This window comes from Denticeps clupeoides, chromosome 11 (genome assembly GCF_900700375.1).
Source record: "Denticeps clupeoides chromosome 11, fDenClu1.1, whole genome shotgun sequence".
Classification (NCBI taxonomy): Eukaryota; Metazoa; Chordata; class Actinopteri; order Clupeiformes; family Denticipitidae; genus Denticeps; species Denticeps clupeoides.
In genome coordinates, this window is record NC_041717.1 from 9,527,096 (window position 1) to 9,548,046 (window position 20,951).

The 20,951-nt window shown below is 39.9% G+C and overlaps 3 protein-coding genes across 6 annotated transcripts in view; 1 reads left to right on the top strand and 2 right to left on the bottom strand.

Annotated features, from left to right (window-relative positions):
• Positions 1–8,414: 8,414 nt before the first annotated feature.
• LOC114799291 (myosin light chain 4) lies at positions 8,415–9,008 on the bottom strand. Its single transcript, XM_074933656.1, has one exon. The coding sequence runs from the start codon at positions 9,006–9,008 to the stop codon at positions 8,415–8,417; it is 594 nt and encodes a 197-aa protein (XP_074789757.1).
• A 4,072-nt stretch (positions 9,009–13,080) lies between these two features.
• ak5l (adenylate kinase 5, like) lies at positions 13,081–20,931 on the bottom strand. The gene is made up of 8 exons (XM_028996550.1): positions 20,791–20,931; positions 16,926–17,112; positions 16,669–16,836; positions 16,407–16,579; positions 16,218–16,331; positions 14,507–14,698; positions 14,241–14,331; positions 13,081–14,157 (listed from the first exon to the last, which is right to left on the bottom strand). The coding sequence occupies exons 1-8, from the start codon at positions 20,848–20,850 to the stop codon at positions 14,153–14,155; spliced, it is 990 nt and encodes a 329-aa protein (XP_028852383.1). The 5' UTR covers positions 20,851–20,931; the 3' UTR covers positions 13,081–14,152.
• The window catches only part of LOC114799730 (uncharacterized), a 29,819-nt gene continuing 22,516 nt past the window's right edge, over positions 13,649–20,951 (top strand). For all 4 annotated transcript variants that reach the window (XR_003751261.1, XM_028996547.1, XM_028996548.1 and 1 more), the window contains exon 1: positions 13,649–13,681. The gene's annotated coding sequence lies outside the window, so the exon portion shown is untranslated. The remainder of the gene's footprint in view (positions 13,682–20,951) is intronic.

Sequence of the window (20,951 nt, forward strand, 5' to 3'; positions counted from 1 at the left end):
TCCAGAGGGACTTACAACGTGCTTGAATGTTAAAATTTCACTTTCATTCATTTCATTCCATTCATTCCGTTTCATTCAGCGGCTATCTCAACTGCAATGTTAGATAAATTTAAGCATTCACGTTCAATCTACCGTTAAGCATTCGCTTTCAGCCTACCCTACATGACCCTTAATGGTGGCAGTGGTGGCCTAGCGGTTAAGGAAATGGACCCATATTCAGAAGGTTGCTGGTTCGAATCCCGATCCGCCAAGGTGCCACTGAGCGAATCACCGTCCCCATACACTGGTCCCCAGGTGCCTGTCATGGCTGCCCACTGCTCACCAAGGGTGATGGTTAAAAGCAGCCAGCTCGGTGGAACAGAGATGTCAAACCTCCAGCTGTTTCTACTTAGAGGATTTGGGACACAAATGACGCCAAGATTGCATGATAAAAACTCGTTCCTGTATTATCTGAGTCAGAGTGGAGAACTTAAGTGGTTTTCTCACCAGCAAATACACCAGTGCTCCAAAATGTCAATACTCTTCAGGCCATTGTTAGCAATGCAGCATACTACAGAATTATATATATGTCCCAACGTTCTAAGAACTTAAATTTTGATTGTACTAATCTTTTTTTTTATTTGATATCTGCCCTGGATTTATTACGGGGTTTACATTTCTTTAAATTTATATTGAAATACATGAAAACTGGGACAAGAAGGCTCTTTAGATGATCACCCATTCTAATTTAAAACTATCAAAGTAAAGTTTTAGAACTTGAACATAATATATTTCATATTTATTTTCCTAATTATTTTCCTAATTTACACAGGGCATACAGGAACTTTTCAAAAACACAAGGGCCTACTGCACAATACTTCAGTATCATGTGCACGGGTTAAAAATTATTAGTCTACTTTGGGTACATGCCACTTTGGCCATAATGTCCTAAATAAACACATTTGGCTGAGCCACACAGCCCAAATGTGTTTGTGTCTGCCTGCATAAGAGTCCATTCTCCCAGTAGGCAGTAAAATTGGCATGAGCCAGACAACTGTGGCTTTGCGGTTTTAAGAGCAGCCAGTTTATTCCCATTTTGGAGAGGTCACTCAGAGGCCCGGAGTAGTGAGGGTGTATGAAATCAGAGAGGATGTCCTCATCCAGCAAGGGATTTTCCCCCACATCCACAAAAAAGGAAAAGCATTGCAACAAATCAGATTTGGAAATGCACTTGATCTCAGGGCAATGGTGGTGAACCATTACACAAGTATTTTAGCTTGTTATTTTTCGTTTTTATATTTGGAGCTAAATAAGGGGTGCGACCTCTGGAAATGCAACTGCTCAATGTGTGGTTAGTGTAAAAATAAATGCAACGAATTGTAAACAAGAAAGGGTTTCGCGCCATGTGAGAAACATTGTAAATGTGTAATGAATAGGGGGTGGATAAGAACTCAATGTATTTTTTAATAATAAAGCAGACACAAAATTTAACCCTCTGACCTGTATAGAAATGAAATTGCGGGTTGAATACTCTAAGCTTATTTTGGGGAAATTTCTTTTAAATAGATTTCCACCAAAATGCAGAAAAAAACCCAAAAGCTTTTCTAAAGGTATGACAAGTGGTACTCAATTTTGGACCTAATGTGACATGCAAAAACAGAATTTACTGTTTACCCAGATCCACCAGACAAGACATGAAGGGAAATTAAACACCCAGGAGTGTTTAAATTAATAATAAATGCATATTCCAATATTATATGCATATTATATGTTATATTAAATGAATGACCAGATAAAATTTGGTTACCATGGAAACCTAAAATGAATTTACAGTTATTTAGGAAGATATAATTAAAAGAAAATACCAAAAATATGTGTTTAATACCTTGACCATTTTTTTTTCTTTTATCCGGGTTTGCTGGTGTTTTCAACGAGTTGCAGCTCGTAAGTTTGGTTTGTGAAACTGTTTTACTTTACTCAAGACTAGGCTTCAGTAAAGCAGTCTGTCATGTGAAGGAAAACATAGACAACCCACATCACCATGCTGCATACTGTGGCTGTTAATGCTAAACCTCAACAGACACAACAAAGGAAAGAATAGTCAGGGTGACCTTCTGGAGACCAGTAACATCAAAACACATAAAACATTTTTTTAATTACAGCTGTAGTGTATGATCTAACATAACCTTGTTGCTTTTAGGAGGTTTAGGGTTTGAAAGGAATGTGTGATGCGAAGGAACAAAAACATTCTGGTCCAATTAAAAAAAGCAAAAAAAGAAGAAAAATAACTAATTGTTACCCAGTAGAGCAAACATGGAATCATGTTATAAAATAAGCTCCCTGTTATAAAAATGTAAAGAAATGTACTCATCGATTACTATGATCCTGAAGCTCCTACAATGTTTCCAGTTGAGGTTAGGATGGAAAGTAAATTAATTGGATAGTCTTGTCTTTTTGTAATTAAATATTTTAATTTTGTGATGTCTTTGATATAATATGTATCCAGATTTTTTTTGCGATATCTTTATTATTATCCACTAACATTCAAAATTGCAGGTTTGTAGGGAAGAATCCAGAGAAACATGCTTCTTTCCAAAATTCTGACAAAGAAATAAGGTGATTTTTGCCATACTGGGTGGGGCTGCCGTTAGCATTGGTCTCACACCTCAAAGGCCATAACTTTGAGTTTGCATGCTCTCCCCATATTGGTGCTAGTTTCCTCTGGGTTCTCCACTTTCCTCCCACTGCCTAAAGGCATGCATGCTGACTCTAAATTGGCCACAGGTATGAGTGTGTGTGTGTGTGCACACACTCACAGGTATGAGTGTGTGTGTGTGTGCACCCTGTGGCTGGTGCCCCGCCCTGCACCCAATGTCCCAGAATGGGCTCTGGCGGTCGCCACCCAAATTAGGATTAAGCGGTTATGGATACTGAGTAAGTGGCTGAATACGAGTGCCTAAGCACTTTTGTCTCATTTTTTTTACATTTCCTCAATGCTCAAGTAAAAAACAAGCAACACAGCTCAGTTCCTGGGGAAATTAAGTCATGGCACACATGTCAGTAAAATCATAATTCTGAACATGCTTAAGGAAAAACTGTGTGCTGCGAAAGTGGACTGTTCTGTATTAATGAAACTTGCACAAGGCCTCAGTCATTATATTTTACAACAGCAGTGTTCTGTCTCATGGTAGGTTACCATAAAATGTAGCGTTCTGCCTGGAGTGGTTTTCATTGAACCACACATATCTGGACCATAGGCCCATTTCCACAGGTAAATGTTTGGCTTGCTATTAAAAATAAAAGTATTTCAGTGCATGTATCAGATCAAACGTGTTACAGGGTTGTGCCACTAATCTCTGTGAAATGGAAAAAGACGTGTGGGAGGTATAAACAATGGGGGAGTAAATGTAGGTGTTTCATGTCACTATAGCAATGGTGAGCCTGAGTCTGTTGACACTTTGTCTGTGGTTCTGGGCAGATCCATGACCCGATCCCATAGACTTTTTCAACACAATGGGATCACTGTGTTGAAAAAGTATATGGATGATTGAAGCATTGTATCGTGTTTGTTTTAAGATATTTAATTTGGAAGCATCAAACAGGCCATTGTCTAATAAAACCCAGACACACGGTACAAGGAACAATGTGGGTTGATTGATAAGTAATTGAACATTTTTACCAGCACCTCCTCTTGTCATTCATTGATCATCCTGTTTGTATATAAACTTCCCTTTGGTGTCACATTTTTGTCACTCCACCTCCGGGTCGACTGCTTCTTTTAAGTGAAACAATTTGCCTGCTTCTTCAGCCTAAAATATGTCATGCAGTTGGGAGAGTAAACAGAAGAGGTGATCAGAAGCATGATAGCAGGGTTAGATCAGATGGCTGGAATAGTTAGACAGGTGAAGAAAGTGAAGGTAAAGTACTCGGTTTGTAAGGGATGTGTGAAAAGGCTTTACAAACACGTGGTTGAAGCGTCATAAGAAAACAAACAAGGAAAACTTAATGGGAAAGACTAGTTCAGATACAGGAAAGCAACTAAAACCTGCAGCAGACAATTGATAAGGATGTGATTATCAGAAGGATGAAGAAAAGGCCAAGGAAACAAGTCCAAGGAAAGGCCCTGGAACAGAGCGCAGTCTGTAGTCAGAAAACGAATATTCAGCAGTGGAAGAATCTGAAAGGAACGGGTGATAAGACAGCAAATGCAAGGAAGCAAGAAACCAATGGGTCACTGGATCAAAGTCGCATAAAGCAAATGAAGAATGAAGAACAAGGGACATTAAATCATAAGACAGTAGAGGATAAGCAGCTAGAGAAAGACACAAAAAAGAGGCACGGTTTGAAAAGAGAGAGGTTAGATGAAGAGTTCTGTAAATGTATGAATAAAAAACTGAAAGCACCACCAACATGAAGGAATGTGAAATTATCAGTTTAAGAAATGAGATTATCAGTTTAAGTGGAGACGTGACAGGGTGCAAACTAACCTTCAAGAAATAAGAAAGGAGCCTTCAGAAATATTACAGCCAGAGCAAAACATGGAATCATGTACATGGTAGTAAAAGGCAACGAACACAAGAAGCAGAGGAGACTCAACAGGAGAAGCTCGTATTCCAGGAGAAGTAGTGAGGGGATCAGATGAAAAAGGAATACAGGCAGCGATACGAGACGGAATGATTCTGATCCCCGTGAGAGCTGGTGCCGGAACATGGTGGGAATACAGAGCAATAGTTAGCCAAAAATGATGCTATGTTATGTAGAAGAATATGTGAAAAACCTAAAGTTTCACAGGTTCTGGGAAATATAAATGAAGGTTTAAAAGATTTTTTAAAAAGTCAATGATGCTGAACAGGTTTAAGTGGTCAACTCAAGCAATTTCATTTCTAAACAAACTAAACCTTTTGTTCACTTTATTCAGTGTAACACTTGATATTGCCAGGCTGAAGGAACATGTGGAAACAAGTTCATTCATGTCACCCCTTCCAGAATTTACAAGTTTTCTCCTGTCTTGAATGTATGAGTTTGTTTATTTTTTAATCATCATTATTTAAAATGATGATAATGGTGGGGTGCAACTTCATTTCCTTACGCTGCAGTTCTGTTGAAGTTGTGATGCTGCATGGCACAGCGTTAGATGAGCCCACGTGTGCATGAATGCAGCAGTGGCTCCTTTAAGTTCGATCCAGATAGCATTTGTCACCGTGCGACTGCACAGCAGATATATTAATGGGCCATATCCTCAGACGACCCTGGCAAGGCGAAAACTGCTCACGCGGATTGCTTTTCTCCCCAAAGTCTGCCAGCTGCAGCCGTTCCATCTGAGCAGGATTTTCATTTACAGCATGACATCTGGACTAAACATTACAGCTTACCTTAGTCCTTAACAGGCCCGTATTTGCTGAGGTAATAAAGAAACACACTGAGCAGTTTACGTGTAAAGATGTGTTTAAGGGGAATTGTAAAATATTTTCAGCAGGGTTAGAAGTGGAGCATTAAAAGAGTCTGCAGTCAGGGTTCGCAGTGCATTTGAAGTCGGAAGTGGGACGTATGTTACATGTTATTATTGTTGTTTTTTTCAGCAATTCATTCATTAGAATGAATCCAAACAGTTTATTCCAATATTGAAAGGCCCGTTGCGCATAAACATAGTTTTTCTGTTGTGTTGTTCATTACAGAATGTTCAGCATCACTCTTAAGCTGACATCGAAAGATGTGTAATTACGGTCCGCTTTGTATGCACCTAATGAAACTGCAGAATGTAAGAAAAGGACAACTGCCTTTCGCCTTTCAGAATGTCTTAAAAATACCTCGTAAACATGGAGGCAGCAGTCAACAAATTTCGGGGATTTTTACGGCACTCACACCACTCCTACACTTCTACTGTGCTGCGCTTGGCGTCCAGCCTTCCTCTGGCCAGCAAGCCGCTTCCAAGTGCGTGTGCAATGTTTCTTGGCCTGAAAGCTTTATTTGCTGTTAATAATTTCAAAGCTGCACAAAGGAATAGCTTGTTAACATCTATTTAACGTTGCCTGCCTTCATACCAAGAAGTTGAAATACCGGCAAACTCAGGACAACTCACACAGCTACAGCGTGATTGGAGGTTTATGGCCGAAAATTGTTGTGCTTCTATGCTGCGGTGGGCTGGCGCCCTGCCCTGGGAAGGTCTCCGGCAGCCCCAACCCAGATCTGGAGTCAGCAGTAATGAATACTGAGTGAGTGCTTCTCATATGACATAACATGTAACTGAATGCTGAGAATTTAAGTAAATGAGAAGCCCTTCATTAAATTAAGAATCATAAAAGAATCACTTGAACAGTGGTTGTGTGATGGAATCACGGCTCGGACCTCGCGTGTGCATGCTCTTCCTGGGTTGGTGCGGGTTTACTTCCAGGTTCTCCAGTTTCCTCCTGCCATCCAAAGGCATGTACGCTAGGTGGAACTCTTGGCAGCTGTAAAAGCAATATGACCATGTGTGTGAGTGAATGACGTGTGTGTGCCTGTGTGTGTGCTGCACCCAGTGTCCCGGCAGCCACAACCCTGAGTAACAGGACTAGGAACAGTGAGTGAGAGAGAGAGACAATACATATATAGCACGAACAAAATTCTGGTGTGATTTAAAGCAGTCAGTCTATTTATGCAGATCAAAACCAAACACAGTGTGATTTATCATTGATTTAGGTCATGGATACCAAGAACATACACACATTATAATAACTTTGATTAATGAAAGCAGTATTGGGTATATTAATGTATATCAAGATGCTCCAGTTTCCTCTCTCCACATACATGGAATTTAATTCTGGTTGGTGGTGTCTCTCAAGCACATCAGTAGAAAACAACAATTTACAATATAAATCTTATATTAAGAAAAAAACAGAGACTACAGAATTAGAAATACCACACATACATGTATTACTGGGGCAGTGGTGGCCTAGCGGTTAAGAAAGCGGCCTATAATAAGAAGGTTGCCGGTTCAAATCCCGAGCCGCCAAGGTGCCACTGAGGTGCCACTGAGCAAAGCACTGTCCCCACACACTGCTCCCCGGGCGCCTGTCATGGCTGCCCACTGCTCACTAAAGGTGATGGTTAAAAGCAGACGACACATTTTGTTGTGTCACCATGTGCTGTGCTGCAGTGTTTCACAATGACAATCACTTCACTTTCACTGATGGCTACCAATCCATCCTATGCTCATGTTGCTCACCCCAAGTTGATGAGTCACTCCATAATACATTTTTAATATTATTCTGGTTTCATATATGTGTCTTGCCCTGAACTGATTTTTGTTCTAAAGAAAGAATGGGACACAGGAAAGTAGACTAGCATTGCATCTTTGCTAGAGAGAGAGAGGGGGGTGGACTGCAGCTTTGGGATTAATGAATTTGGCTTTCTGCCCTTTTTCCAATCTGCTGATGATGAAGCTTCTGATGAGGAAGAGAATAGAATCCATTTTTAGTGATGAGGTCATCTTTTCTGAAGGGGCGGGGTGAGAGCTTTAAGAAGTGTTGAATGAAGTTAATGTCAAATTTGAACATTCATTTATCTCTACTTTGGAACCATAAAATGGATAGAATGATTAAAATGATAATTATGAAACTAAAAAATGTATACAATTGTGATTATTTTATTGATGATGACTCTTATGCAACTGTGCAGGGAATTTTTTCTATTGTTGTATTTTGATTATTTAAAAAAATGGCTTGCATTTTTATCTACAACGCATTCATGTCCAACATCCATCATAACGTGTATAGAACCATAACCATAGCTTCAATTTCTTGATACATATTGTAGCTGAAATCTCCAAAAAAATTATCTTCTTAAATATAGACTGTCTCAGAGAGAAGACGTAATGGCTCAGAGCAACCAGTCATCATGGTTTCAGCTCCATCTACTGGCATGCACCTGAGCTGGAGAGTTGCAACCATTTTTTTTACAATTTTGTCCTCACAAACTTGAGTCGTAAAATCGTGCATCTGAAAAATCAGAACAAAAAAAATGTGCATTTGTTAAATTATTAGTATTTTCTAGTGGAAGGACCATATCTGTTCAAGTCTGTACCTGACTGTCAGTAGCTGTTCATTCATATAGCAAATTCACAGTCTGTCCACTGTCTGCTCTTCAGTAATAAAGTGGAGCTTTTCAGGCGCGCTCTCTGGAACCTTTGACATTATGTCAATAAAAACTAAAAAAATGTTGAGAACCGTGTGTGTGTGTGTGTGTGTGTGTGTGTGTGGGTGTGTGGGTGTGTGCCGCCTGCGGTGGGCTGGCACCCTGTCCTGGGTGAGTCTCCAGCCTGTGTCCAGTGTTAGTATGCAAACTCAAATCTCAGATTTATATAGAAAAATAAACTGAAATCAGACAGTTTATATAATATCATTTTTATTTGCTAATTAACACTTAGCATTTTACTGTGGCGACAGACTCAGCCCCATTTAGCCGGCAAGTATGTGTTTGACGAAAGATGTGTAGTTGATGCAGCCGTTGGCATCTTCCTGACCGGCCATTAGACGCTCCACTTCATCCTCCGTCATCTTCTCCCCAAGGGTAGCGAGAACGTGCCGAAGTTCTGCTCCCATGACTGTGCCATTGCCTTCTTTGTCAAAGACTCTCAGCCCCTCCACAAAGTCCTCAAATGTCCCCTGATCTTTGGCCCGAGAGATGTGTTGGAGCATTGGCAGGAAGGTCTCAAAGTCCAGAAACTTGCTGTGCATCTCCTCAGCCTTTGGTTTGCCCAGGACCAGCAGGACGTCAGCATTGGTGGGGTTGTAGCCGAGGGCTCGCATCACATCTCCACACTGGGCATATGAGATCTTCATCTCACCTGTGGGTGTTTCATCAAACAGGGTGAAAGCCTCCTTGAACTCCTCAATCTGGTCTGGTGTGAACTCCAGAACGATGCTTTTGAAGTCTAGCTCAGGTTTTGGAGGTTCTGGTGCGGGAGCTGGGACTGGTGCCGCTGATTCCTCCTTCTTGGGCTCAGGTTTCTTCGGCTCCGGCTTCTTGGGCTCAACTTTTTTCGGGGCCATGATGCCAATAATTCAGAACAGCGCAGGACAGACCAGCACAGGACAAACTAGCCAGCATTGCAGCTTTTATGCTGGCCTTCAGTGAGAGAGATAATGCTTATCTGTTTGGAGTTTGAGCACTATAAAAGGAGAAGTCTTTAAATAGTTGTAGCTGTCCATGGCACTTGGTATAGTGACATGGATGTGGTACCCTTGATAAAAATAGAGAACCTTGGACAATCCAAGTTGTTAGAAAGTGTCTCAGTGGACTAAATCAACTCCTAAGTCCTGTGTATTGCGCTGAGCTGAATTTTGAATTAGAATTGGTGTATCTTTTCTTTATCCTTGTTAATACATTCTCGTTTGATGAGAAGAACAGTGAGCTAAGTGCCGCTGGCTGCAGCTTGAAAGTATACTGTGGTACTGATAGTGTACACAGTGTACCTCTCTGGGTGCATAACACACAGAATACAAATGCCACGTTGGAGGAAAGTCAGCCTCGGTGGTGTGCTATGAAGAGTAGTGGTGCAGAGCTGCTCAACATGGAGATAAGGGCAGCGATGAGGTGGGTGATCCTCAGGGAGGTGGAGGGGCTGCTGGTGAGATGTGAAGAGCCAGGCAGGAATTTCCATCAGAGGAAGGGACTTATCTTGACTTCAACTAGAAATGGACAGTTAGGCCTGGCTTACTTTTTTATGTGAAATGGAAAATTGTGCTTGTGTTTAATTTTATTAGAAATAGCTAATACAGAAGCAGTATGAACTCAACTGAAGTTGAATGCAGCTACAAACCAATATGTCAGAGCAGCAGGATTTAATATTTTCTGAAATGGTCTGAACACCATTTTCATTGTCTTTTTGTGTGCAAACATTTCTGTTCTCTCAGTAATTTCTGACAGCACTCAAGTTACAATGATAATGAAATGATAAAGGAGGGTCTATTCTGAGTTCTGCCAAGGACCAAAAAGGTTCCATAGATAAGGGCAATGCCATTACTTGCATGGCACATATTAGACAGAGAGTGAACATATTGTCCTTCATGTGTTGGAAGCAGAAACAAATGGCAAGTTTAAGGATATGTATGATATTGACAACTGTGTCGAGGCACTTCAAAAACTGCATCTGTTGTACATTTAAGAAACACGTTTGAATTTTTAGTGGTATCGTGGACATGGAAATGTCTGCCCTCTGCTGGTTCTTTATTTTGTGTGCATTAAGTGTTCCCCCTTAACATTGTACAGATTTCTTCAGATATGTCACAAACACAAACAATCGACCTATAATACTGACAGATTGATCAAGACCATGCTTACCAATTTAAATATTAACAAATAGCAAAAACTAAAATTAGAATGCTTTTAAAATTAGAATAATTGTTGATTGAATATAATCTGTATATATGAAACAAAAACATACAGTAAACAAACATGAACAATTATATTTGTAATAACTATGAATACATTGACATTCAAAATAAGTTGCCATGATTTTTTACATGTCAGGTCCCAAACAAAATTTTTACAAAAATATTATAGAATATTAAATTAAGTTAAAGTGTAATGTAACAAAATACACTGTAAGTGTAATTCATTGAGTCACCCATTATCCTAAAATATAGTGAAAGTGAAGTGATTGTCATTGTGATACACAGCACAGCACATGGTGACACAATAAAATGTGTCCTCTGTTTTTTACCATCACCCTTGGTGAGCAGTGGGCGGCCATGACAGGAGCCCGGGGAGCAGTGTGTGGGGACGGTGCTTTCCTCAGTGGCACCTCAGTGGCACCTTGACGGATCGGATTTCGAACCGGCAACCTTCTGATTACGGGACCACTTCCTTAACCGGTAGGCCTCCACTGCATGTCTTCCAAAACTGTAGCTTCCAAAAATGCAGCCCCAGATAGTAAAATAATTAAGCCTTTCTATTGTTCTAGAAACAAAGGTTTTTAATTCAAATGTGGGCCCAATCTTCTTGTCTGTAATGTACACAAAGAACAAGTCAAAGTAACTTTCAGTCAAAAAACAAAGAAATACATTCATCACATTCCTTAAATTGGTACATTGTTTTGTGTTTTCTTTCTTGTTTCTTGTGTTTCCTCAGAAGCAATCATCATCATTATTATTGCTTTTATAACTGGTCACTCTAATCAAATGATATTGCACAGAGTCTGTCACCAAGCTATAATGTCACCCATCACAGGACAGCTTCACAAAAAGGGCGTTAACTTTAAGGTGACAAACAGGTACGGAGGTGCCTAAATACATACTGCTGTTTGTATTTAATTGTAGCAGCATTAAGATCTGTACATTGTATTGCAAATTATGTTAAAATTGGCCAATTCCACCAAAACTATCTGTGAATGTTTCTATGTAGCAACGTTTTTTAATCGCCGTGGCATTAAACATTAAACACACATATTCATACTCAGGGGGCTCTTGTTCTTTACATTATCAAATGTATTCTGCTTGGCATCCACTGACCGCATTAGTCTTGCTGCTCTCTGTAAATAACTTTAAATAAGCCAAATAAACAAATGACAAGATATGATACACATATACACCTTATGACCATGGAAGTGGAGAGTGATGGAAACTGTTAACACAAGCTCAACGTCAAGATAAGGGTTCAAATTGTGCTTTTTATTTTGGCAGAGTGAAAATCCAGTTTGTCTCTGAGCTCATGGTTTATCTCACTTTCCTCTTTCAAATCCTCCAGAAGTCCCTGTACAGAACTCATCAACCTTCAACCTCGGTCCTTGTAATTCCTCAGTTCTCGCTGCAGTATTTCCACGCTGTGCAGTGCTTGATTGAGCCTGGTCTTCGAATCACTAGGGGAACAAGGCAATGCATAGACATGGTCCTTGTAGTGGAAAAAATTTAATAAAATATTTAGTTAAATATTTGGTTCATGAGTGGTGGCGTGTATCTACACACAATGTGTTATATGGCCCTTCAAGTCAAAATATCAAGTTTATATGCCTTCCTTTATTTGCAACGCAGTTAATAGTCCAATTACCCTTCATCACTACCCTCATCACCCTTCTTCCATCATTCTCTATTTCGTCACTACGTCACTACTTTTCGTCACTACGTCTATCTACGTCACTATTTCTCTTATTGCGCCCCTCAAGCTGGCAAGTAAATATCATATTGTGTTCTGTACAACCAAAACACTTTCATTAGAGGGCACACAGTATACATAAGCATTACAACTACAGTACAGGCCAAAAGTTTGGACACACCTCATACAATGTGTTTTCTTTATTTTCATGACCATGACCATGGTAGATTCACTGAAGGCATCAAAACTATGAATGAACACATGTGGATATAAATGAAACCCCTCTGAAAACTACACTCCTGAACTCAAAAAGAAGTTTTAAGTTTAAATGCAGTTTCCAGCGATATTTTATTCATGTTGATGCTCACGTGCTGCCAAAAATGGTATGGCTATGAATCTGAACCATATTTTAAATACTTTTACTGTACCGAATAGTACATTTATTGCAATGTAATTAGTATTCAGCCAACACAACTTTTGTTAAGACCTCGTTTTGCTCCTCCTGCTTTGACTGACAGCAGTTCGAGCCAATGGCAAGGTAAAGTAATGAAACGTCACTATTGTGTCAGCCAATTAGGAGAACTCACATTTTAAGAGTTCACCTTCATTTAACGCCTGATTTTGTATACCAGACCTTTGTCACCGAGCTGTTTTACAGCAGTGTTAACTAAATAATTTTATAAACAAGGATTGTGGCTGTAGCTCCAGCATTATGTATTTCACTAAAGTTAGAAATGTCTCGTTTAATGCTTAGCAGTAAAAAATTAAATTTGTATTGAAATCATGTCTTTGCTAGTTGTTGCTGTCTAAATCCTAATAATTTAAATGATAAAAGAAATCATATTTATCTCATATTTATCTGCAAATCTATGTAAGTAATACACTTAGTCATTGTCCCATATGATTTCCACTTACAGCAATGTTTAATTAGTTTTAATTTATTCCAATCATGCTTCCACTTCGCCAGCTTCTTCCATAAACACGAGGTCCCAGGCTGATTAAGACACAATTTCCCTGAAGCTGCATGGCATATTGCAAGTGAACATTTTAATGATTACAAAAACAGTATACAGGAAAAAGGCACGTCACATTACAAGTAACTATAAAAACAAAGCAGCATCTTTACAGCAACAAACATCCAAAAGAGCCATTTCAACAGATTTCTGCGTATATTTATGTACAATCGTGGCTGGATCTTCAGCGCCCCCTGCTGTTTTCTCTCTAATTGTACACGTTGAGTTCATTTTCTTACTGTTATTAAGCCTAACATAAGACTTGTTAAGCTGACAGTCAGTCTAGGGAAGAGAACATTAGAAAACATTTCATGTTTACTCAGATTCTGAGGCTACGACGTGTCACTTGTCATTCCCTACAGATGAGACTCCAACACTTTATCCATACTGCACGCACGCAGACAGATTCATGTCAGGACCCAACAGATGTGTGAAGTGAGGATCAGGTGGCTACCACACATGTGTTTTCACAGGCTGACCACGACACCTCTGTGGCCCTCACAGGAAGTGGAAAACCAAAGGCTCTAAGATCCATTCTGACACCTGCCACAGGACTCAGATTGTCTCCCTGTGGTCCAGTGAATGACAGTAACCTTCACTCCGGTCAATTACTGCCTGAGGTGAGTGATGTCATGAGACAGTTTTTGGCAGGATTTTGCTTTGTAGATCTTCCGTCGGCATAATTAGATGCGGAGATTGATGCATGATGGATTGGATATGGATGTACCTGATTCAGTAGAAAAGTGAGCTATGCTGTCCCTTTAATTATGAAGAATCCCTGCTAGGACACACTGTACATTCAGTTTACAATTTATTTCACACCATATTTAGTGTGCAACGCTTTAATGTTGATCGACTGAATGTTGAATGGACAGAAAGTGATAAATTGCATTGTAATGTTTTAATTTCAGTTGGTTAAAATGAAGATTATGGTTTTCAATGGCTGAATCATGCTGTCATACTAAAAATATGTTTTTATAATACTTTGAATTCACATATTTATTATAGTAACCAAGGCATTTCTGTATTTGCAAATAAGAAAAGAAAAAAGGCAGGAGATTCACAGAGCCGAGTTCACAGAGTGTCCGGCCTTAATCTGGAAATAAAAAACAGACATGATGATTTCCCAGCTTGTCCCAGCACCTGAAAATCTACAACATATTATTCAGTATTCCTTACCTTCTATGCTCATTTCCTGGTGAAAGAACCTTTTTTGCACAATGGCGTTGATGTCTCTGAATATTTCATCCTCATCACGATCTGCATCAATCTGCAATGATTAATATTAAAATGGTTGGTTACACATTGCACATGATATGCTTACATCCAGTCCAGCATGTTCATCTACATTATACATTTTGAAATTTTTATTCATAGATTGCAACAACTGTTGAGGTATAAATGTACAGTAATGTTTACAAATCATGCAAAAACTACTACATTACCCTGACAATTAGATCTCGCTCCTGGTAGTACTTGGCAATGAGTGCAATGTTGTGCTTGAAGGTGTCCAGTCGTTTCTCAATGGCATGGGCATTGTCGTCAGGGCGGCCGTGCTCTGTTGCTCTTTTTTCTAAACGTTGACGAAGTTGTTGATTTGAGCAAGCTAGAAGAATCACAAGGTCTGGAGATCCAAGCTGCAAAGACCAAACGGCTGCTTTTAATTTGCAAAAATATGGCCAAAATATTATTATGCACCATATAAAAGCAAACCTCCATCAACCTTCACAATATATAACCATTGACAGGTAAAACAAATAAAAGTAATGATCTCATTGGAAGGCTTCATGTCAGTAGCATCAACATTCAGCTCCTGAAGTTTGGTTTTCTAGGGTGTTTCCGGTATGAAGTGGTTTTGCAGAAGCAAAAGTCTCTTCAAGGAAGAGCAACTGGTGAAGACTTAATGAAGTAAATGCCAGCGCAAAAATAATCCATAGAAGAGCCACCAGAAAACATTGATGCTGGTTATGAAGGAAAGAGCTTTAGAACATGAGAAGAACATGAGCAGTGGAGCCCATCAGAAATCTTGCTAAGTTGATGCTTCAATTGAGTATGTTAATCATGTTGTTGGTATTTTGACAGCATAATGAAGGACAATGGTAAGCTTTCATGTCTTCATTTCCATGCTACCCTTAACCATAATAACAAGAAACAAGCTTCCCTAGTTCCAATACATTTACTCAGCGACAGAGATGGGTACTACGTTATTGAAAAAAAAGTACTTCTAAGAGTAGATTTACTTTTTACTTGAGTACATTTGAGAATTAGAAAGTCAACTCTTACCTCGCCACATTGGGCAACACTCGACTCGTAACTCTTTAAAATAATTTATTCCATACATTCAATATGCATTTTTTTGCCAGACAGATGCATTAATCACATGACACCGTTTCACCAATCAGATGTAGCCATGCAGCCACATAACCACACAAACTGTGGCGGCAGAGCAGCACCAAACTCGTCACACAGCATAGATATGGAATCATATCATATTGGCTCTTTTAGTATTTGTAAACATTTTGTTGAATGTGACTATACATTTTCTGTGGAAAAAGAATTATCCTTATTGTTTAGCTTTTTTATTTGCGTACACATATATTGAACTTTTAAAGTGAAGTGATTGTCACGTGTGATACACGTGATGCAGCACAGCACACGGTGCACACAGTGAAATATGTCCTCTGCATTTAACCCATCACCCTGAGTGAACAGCGGGCAGCCATGACAGGCACCCGGGGAGCAGTGTGTGGGGACGGTGCTTTGCTCAGTGGCACCTTGGCGGATCGGGATTCGAACCCCTTGTAACACAAACAAGAGCCAAGATCTTTCACACTCACACCATGACCAAAACTAGAAACACAAGACCCTGAAATGGCTCCTTCGTGCTGCATGCAAGCCTAAATAGCAGTGACTTCAGGTGCAGGGATTCACAGGACCGTGACCTGCATTCACTGTTCCTGGAACCTTCATCGGGTGTGGCCTTACGGGAGCCACCAAAACACAGTACTTGAGTAGTCTCATCACTGAATACTTTTGTTATTATTGGTAATTTTTGGATGACTACTTTTTACTTGTACTTGAGAATTATTATTTTGGATCAACGCTACACATACTTAAGTAAAACTTTTGGCTGCTCTGTGATACCAAATCACTTACCTGCTCTTCAAAGGTGAACGCCTGGGCAATCTCCCTCGGAAACCCATCTACAATGAAGCCCTTAGCATCTTGCTTCTTAATGAACTGATGCTTCAGCTCTTCTATTGTTGTCTCCTGTCAAGCAGAGCATTACGCACAGTCCTGTGTGTCAACAGCCAACATTGGGCCCTCTTGTAAACAGCCACTTACCTGTGGCGCCAGCTCCCCATTGGCAATAATTTGGGCGATGACCTCCCACTTTCTGTCACTGGAAGCATGATGAAGCATTCTGTTCCTCAGAATCTCCCCAACTGATACACACTCAAAATTATAATGAGTGGCTATCTTGGCAGTTTGAGTACCCTTACCACTGCCTGGTCCTCCTAGACTCAAAAAGCACCAAAAGAGTGTAAGAAGCAGACCTAGCAAGTAAAGCTACAGAAAAATGTAGAAAAATGTGTATATTGCTCACCAATGATAAAAATAATATGAGGCCGGGACTTTGATGGATCAAAAACATCATACTCCTGTATTAAGCCCGAGGATTCTGTCATGTCTGAGTCACTTTCAATGGAGAATTGAGCCTGAATGGGTGGAAGTCGGTCATATCGGCGATAAGGCCCAGGTATTGGCCCGCTGTCTTTAATAAGACACATATTATATATAAAACCTATATAACTTATAATAAGATGTATGAGATTTAATAAGATACCAGAAATCAAAACATACCCAGTTTACTGGGAGCTTTCTTCCCCTGAGGTGTGCTGATTGGTGGCAGTGGTCTGCGGTCTGGTGAAATGAATGTGTCCCACGATACACTTTCAGGGCCGCCCAGTTCTTTTGCCTTTTGCAAGCAATTTTCCAAGAACAGTAGCGGGTCGTCCGGTCGGTGGTACATCAGCCCCGTAAGCATGCTCTGTCAGGCACATGCAAGAACGTTTATTAGAAAATTAAACCATTTTGGAGTGCACATTTGGAGATGTGTTGGAGATGTGGAGATCATAAAATTAATATGAGCTGTTTCATGCAATGCACATGTGAATATCAAATTCACATACACAGTCATCCACGGTATGATATGCAGTGAAATGCTTATGAAATCAATATGATCATATTTGCATAAATGAATCATTTATATGTATACCATAGAGAAAGCCTATCAAATCCCATGTTGGCCTACAACAACTACTTGCAAACTTTTCACATTTAAGTAATTTAGTATTCTTCACACACCTACTGAAGCGCAGTAGTGAGTATTTTGTAAGCCAAATGACTTTCAGCACTTGACAAAATGCATTGTCGAGTACTGGCAACATTCATTTTATGGATTTGTTCAAATTGGTGCACCAAATAGTCACTGAAAAATGCAAGTAAGTTTGACGCGCTATAATAATTCATTCATTTTGTGCACGGAAATAAGCCCATGACTCTTGGTGCCCCCCATTGTTTCCTCCTTCCTGCTTCCAAGCTGTATACAAGTACATGTTGTTTCTGGTCTGCAGTCTGGTCATTTAGGCCAAGTCATGTTTGTTGGGTTTGTCCCTTGCAGTGTGGTCTGTCTCCAGCCATACCATTCATTTCATTTCCCTGCTGGAGCTCCTCTTAGGTATCTAACTCTTAGATGTGAATATTTTTTGCTGTCAACTACAAGACTCTCCTGTTTAACAGGAAGAGACATGGAATTCTCTGTATGTCTAACTGACATTTCATTTTGGATCTAAAACTCACATCAAGACCCACCAAAAACCGAACTAATATTTATTCCAGCAGATTCTTCACCACATCAGGATCTACAACTCTCCTTCTCCTTCTGCAACTGCACACAACCTTAAAGTAACTATAGACAACCTTCTTGACTCACATCACCAATCTTTCCTGCTCATGTAGATTCCTTCTCTACCATATCACATGTATCCACCTTATCTATCAACACAGGACACCCAGATACTTGTTTAGTATTTAGCAATCTCATGACTGGATTACTCTAATCCCGTCTAGCTGGTCTACCTCTGAATGTTATCCGGCCGGTTTTCAACCTTCCTTAATTCTCCCTATACAACCCCACTGCTATGCTCCCTCCATTGACTCCCAGTAGTTGCCCCATCCGCATGAGATTCAAAATACTTATGCTGGCCTACAAAGCCAAATATGGGGTTTCACCAGTTTATCTCACTGCTCTTATTATACCTCACATTCTCCGACCCTCCAGTACTGCTCACCTGGTCCTGGTGACGGTGGTAGTAGCCTAGTAGGCCTACGAACCAGAAGACCCAGGTTCAAAATGAAAGCACGTTGTAAGTCGCTCTGGATAAGGGCGTCTGGCAAATGCCGTAAATGTAAATAAAATAAGTACATATCAACCAATCAATCCATTAACAAATCTGGTCTATTTTGAGCACTGTTCTAGTACTAAATTAAACATTTATGGTTAGGGTTATTGGCATTATTTTCTGTGCAATTACATAACTTTTTGCCTCATGTAACAGTTATCCATTAAACTCATTGGATCCATCTCACAGAGATTTCATGGACTGACTTGAGATGAAAAGCTATAATGGCACTGGAGGACAAAATGATAATTGCAAATGATTGCTCCTCTCGATTCATGTGCATGTGCTGCGCTGCTCAAAGCCATTCAGAGGGAAAGATGGTAATACACTTCGGCTAATCAGTCATTTTCTTGTTGTGATGCTAATCCTTCAGAAAACTGCTGGAGCAAATTTACATGTCAATTCTCACGGGGGTAACATAGCTCAGTAACTAGCCAGAATAAACAATCAAAGCTAAATAAAGCTCCCGTTTTCTACTGAAAGATCAGCGTCGGACCCGTTTTTTTTTTTTTTTTCAGGCTTTCTAATAATCCTGTATCCAGAAGAGTCAGGGTTGTTGTTACATACAACACTAAGATGCTCCGTTTTAATATGAAAATGTGGGCAGTATTAAGAAAGTATATTTAGCTCTTGATTATGCAACAGATATCTTATCCAGCATCTGCATAACGTCCCTCAGCAGACCCTCCGTTTCGCTCTTATCATTCGTTTAAGTAATCACAACTGTACAGCAGATTTGTTATTCTGCCCCTTATTCAAAGTGCCCTGCTGTGGGAAACCTGGTCATTAGGAATATTTTACATTTTTTTTACTTTGGTATTAAAATAGTTGCAGGGATTCTTAAAAAAAATACACATTGAGCGTTTAGTGCACTGAAAATGCACTGAATACTGTCTGAACTTGAAGAAATTGAAGTAATTTGTCATGCCTAATAATAGCATTGAGGTAATGTAAATAAACAGGTTTGATCGGTTTGTTTTCATTACGTCAATGCTAAAATATCAGGTGTGACGGATTAATTCAATTTGTCAAAAATTAGGCATTGTTCACTTTTTACAGTGTATGGATGCACAAGAAAAAGTCAACTTTAGCTGTTGTTTGTGTAATGTGTTTTTTCCTCATTACTCAAGATAGAAAATGTTCGTTTGCTTATACTTTTTTACTTTACTATAATGATACTGACAGCAGGTTTGTTTGGTTTATTTATATTACTGCAATGCTAAAATATTAGGTGTGACAGATTCATGTTTTTTATACATTTTACATTTAATTAGTTAATTGATCTTTATAAAATTATGGAATCCTTAATTAACACATATGTTAACACTACATCAGGAACTTAGTATACGGTTTAATTCATGGGTTATATTACATTCCGTAAGCGGACCTCTGTGGGCTGTCAAAATTATCCACAAAACTAGAGCATGCTTGAACCAAAATGAACAAAATCCTAACTATACATCTACTCGAATATCCTAATATCCATATTCTCCACCTTTCCTCCCGTGTCCTCTTCCTTTCTTCCACTCTTCAGTGTCTCAAGGTCTCTGCTGCCGTCCCTGAACGTGTATGATGACTCACATGCTGTAAATAGGGACCCTGTTGCCTTGGTGATAGTCCAATGTGTATGTCTATGATGAAACTTTGGGTATTCAAATCAATAATAGCGAGTGCGACTGTGTTTTGTTGGCCAATGCCTACTGACCCGTATTGATACAGGATTTTGATGTGCATATCAGGCACATGCAAGAACATCACAGATACACGCGCACACGCGCACATTACGACAAGACAAGAGACAGACACACACTGCCGGAGATAAACAGGAAACAAGCCCTAAAAATGCCACATTTGTGTCCAGGACAACACTTTTATAGTAAATGAAATCCTGCTCACCCCCACCGAGCACCAGCGCTCCTTCATCCTTATCTAGGGAGAAAGTTGCCGCTTTCAAGCAAACTTGAGCCCCATTACTCTGCTATTAGAGCACCCTACTTGAGGATCACCATAGTGACAGATTCAAGTGTCTCATTTCCATGGTGGCTGTTTGTTTGTAGAGACACTAAGTACTGAATCACAATTTTTTTTTTTGCATCAATAAAGGATGACGATGATGAAAAATTCTTCTTCTTCTTATGTTGTTGTTTTAAGGTAGTAGTAGTAGTAGTAGTAGCACTTGTAGTAACTTGTGGAGCTATGTGTAAAAAAAAACCATGTGGACGGAATTACGATCCACCCATAATAAAGTTATGGCGACACCGTACCTCGAACAGCTGTGGGATCTGTCGCTTGGAGAGGTAATCCTTGGCGTCGTCGGCGTTCATCTCCGCAGCTGCTGGCCGTCCCCCGCTTCTGCGGAGCTGCCGTCCAGCGGCGACGGGCTTCGATCTGGCGCCGCCGTCATCGCCCCCCTCCCCGTTCTTTT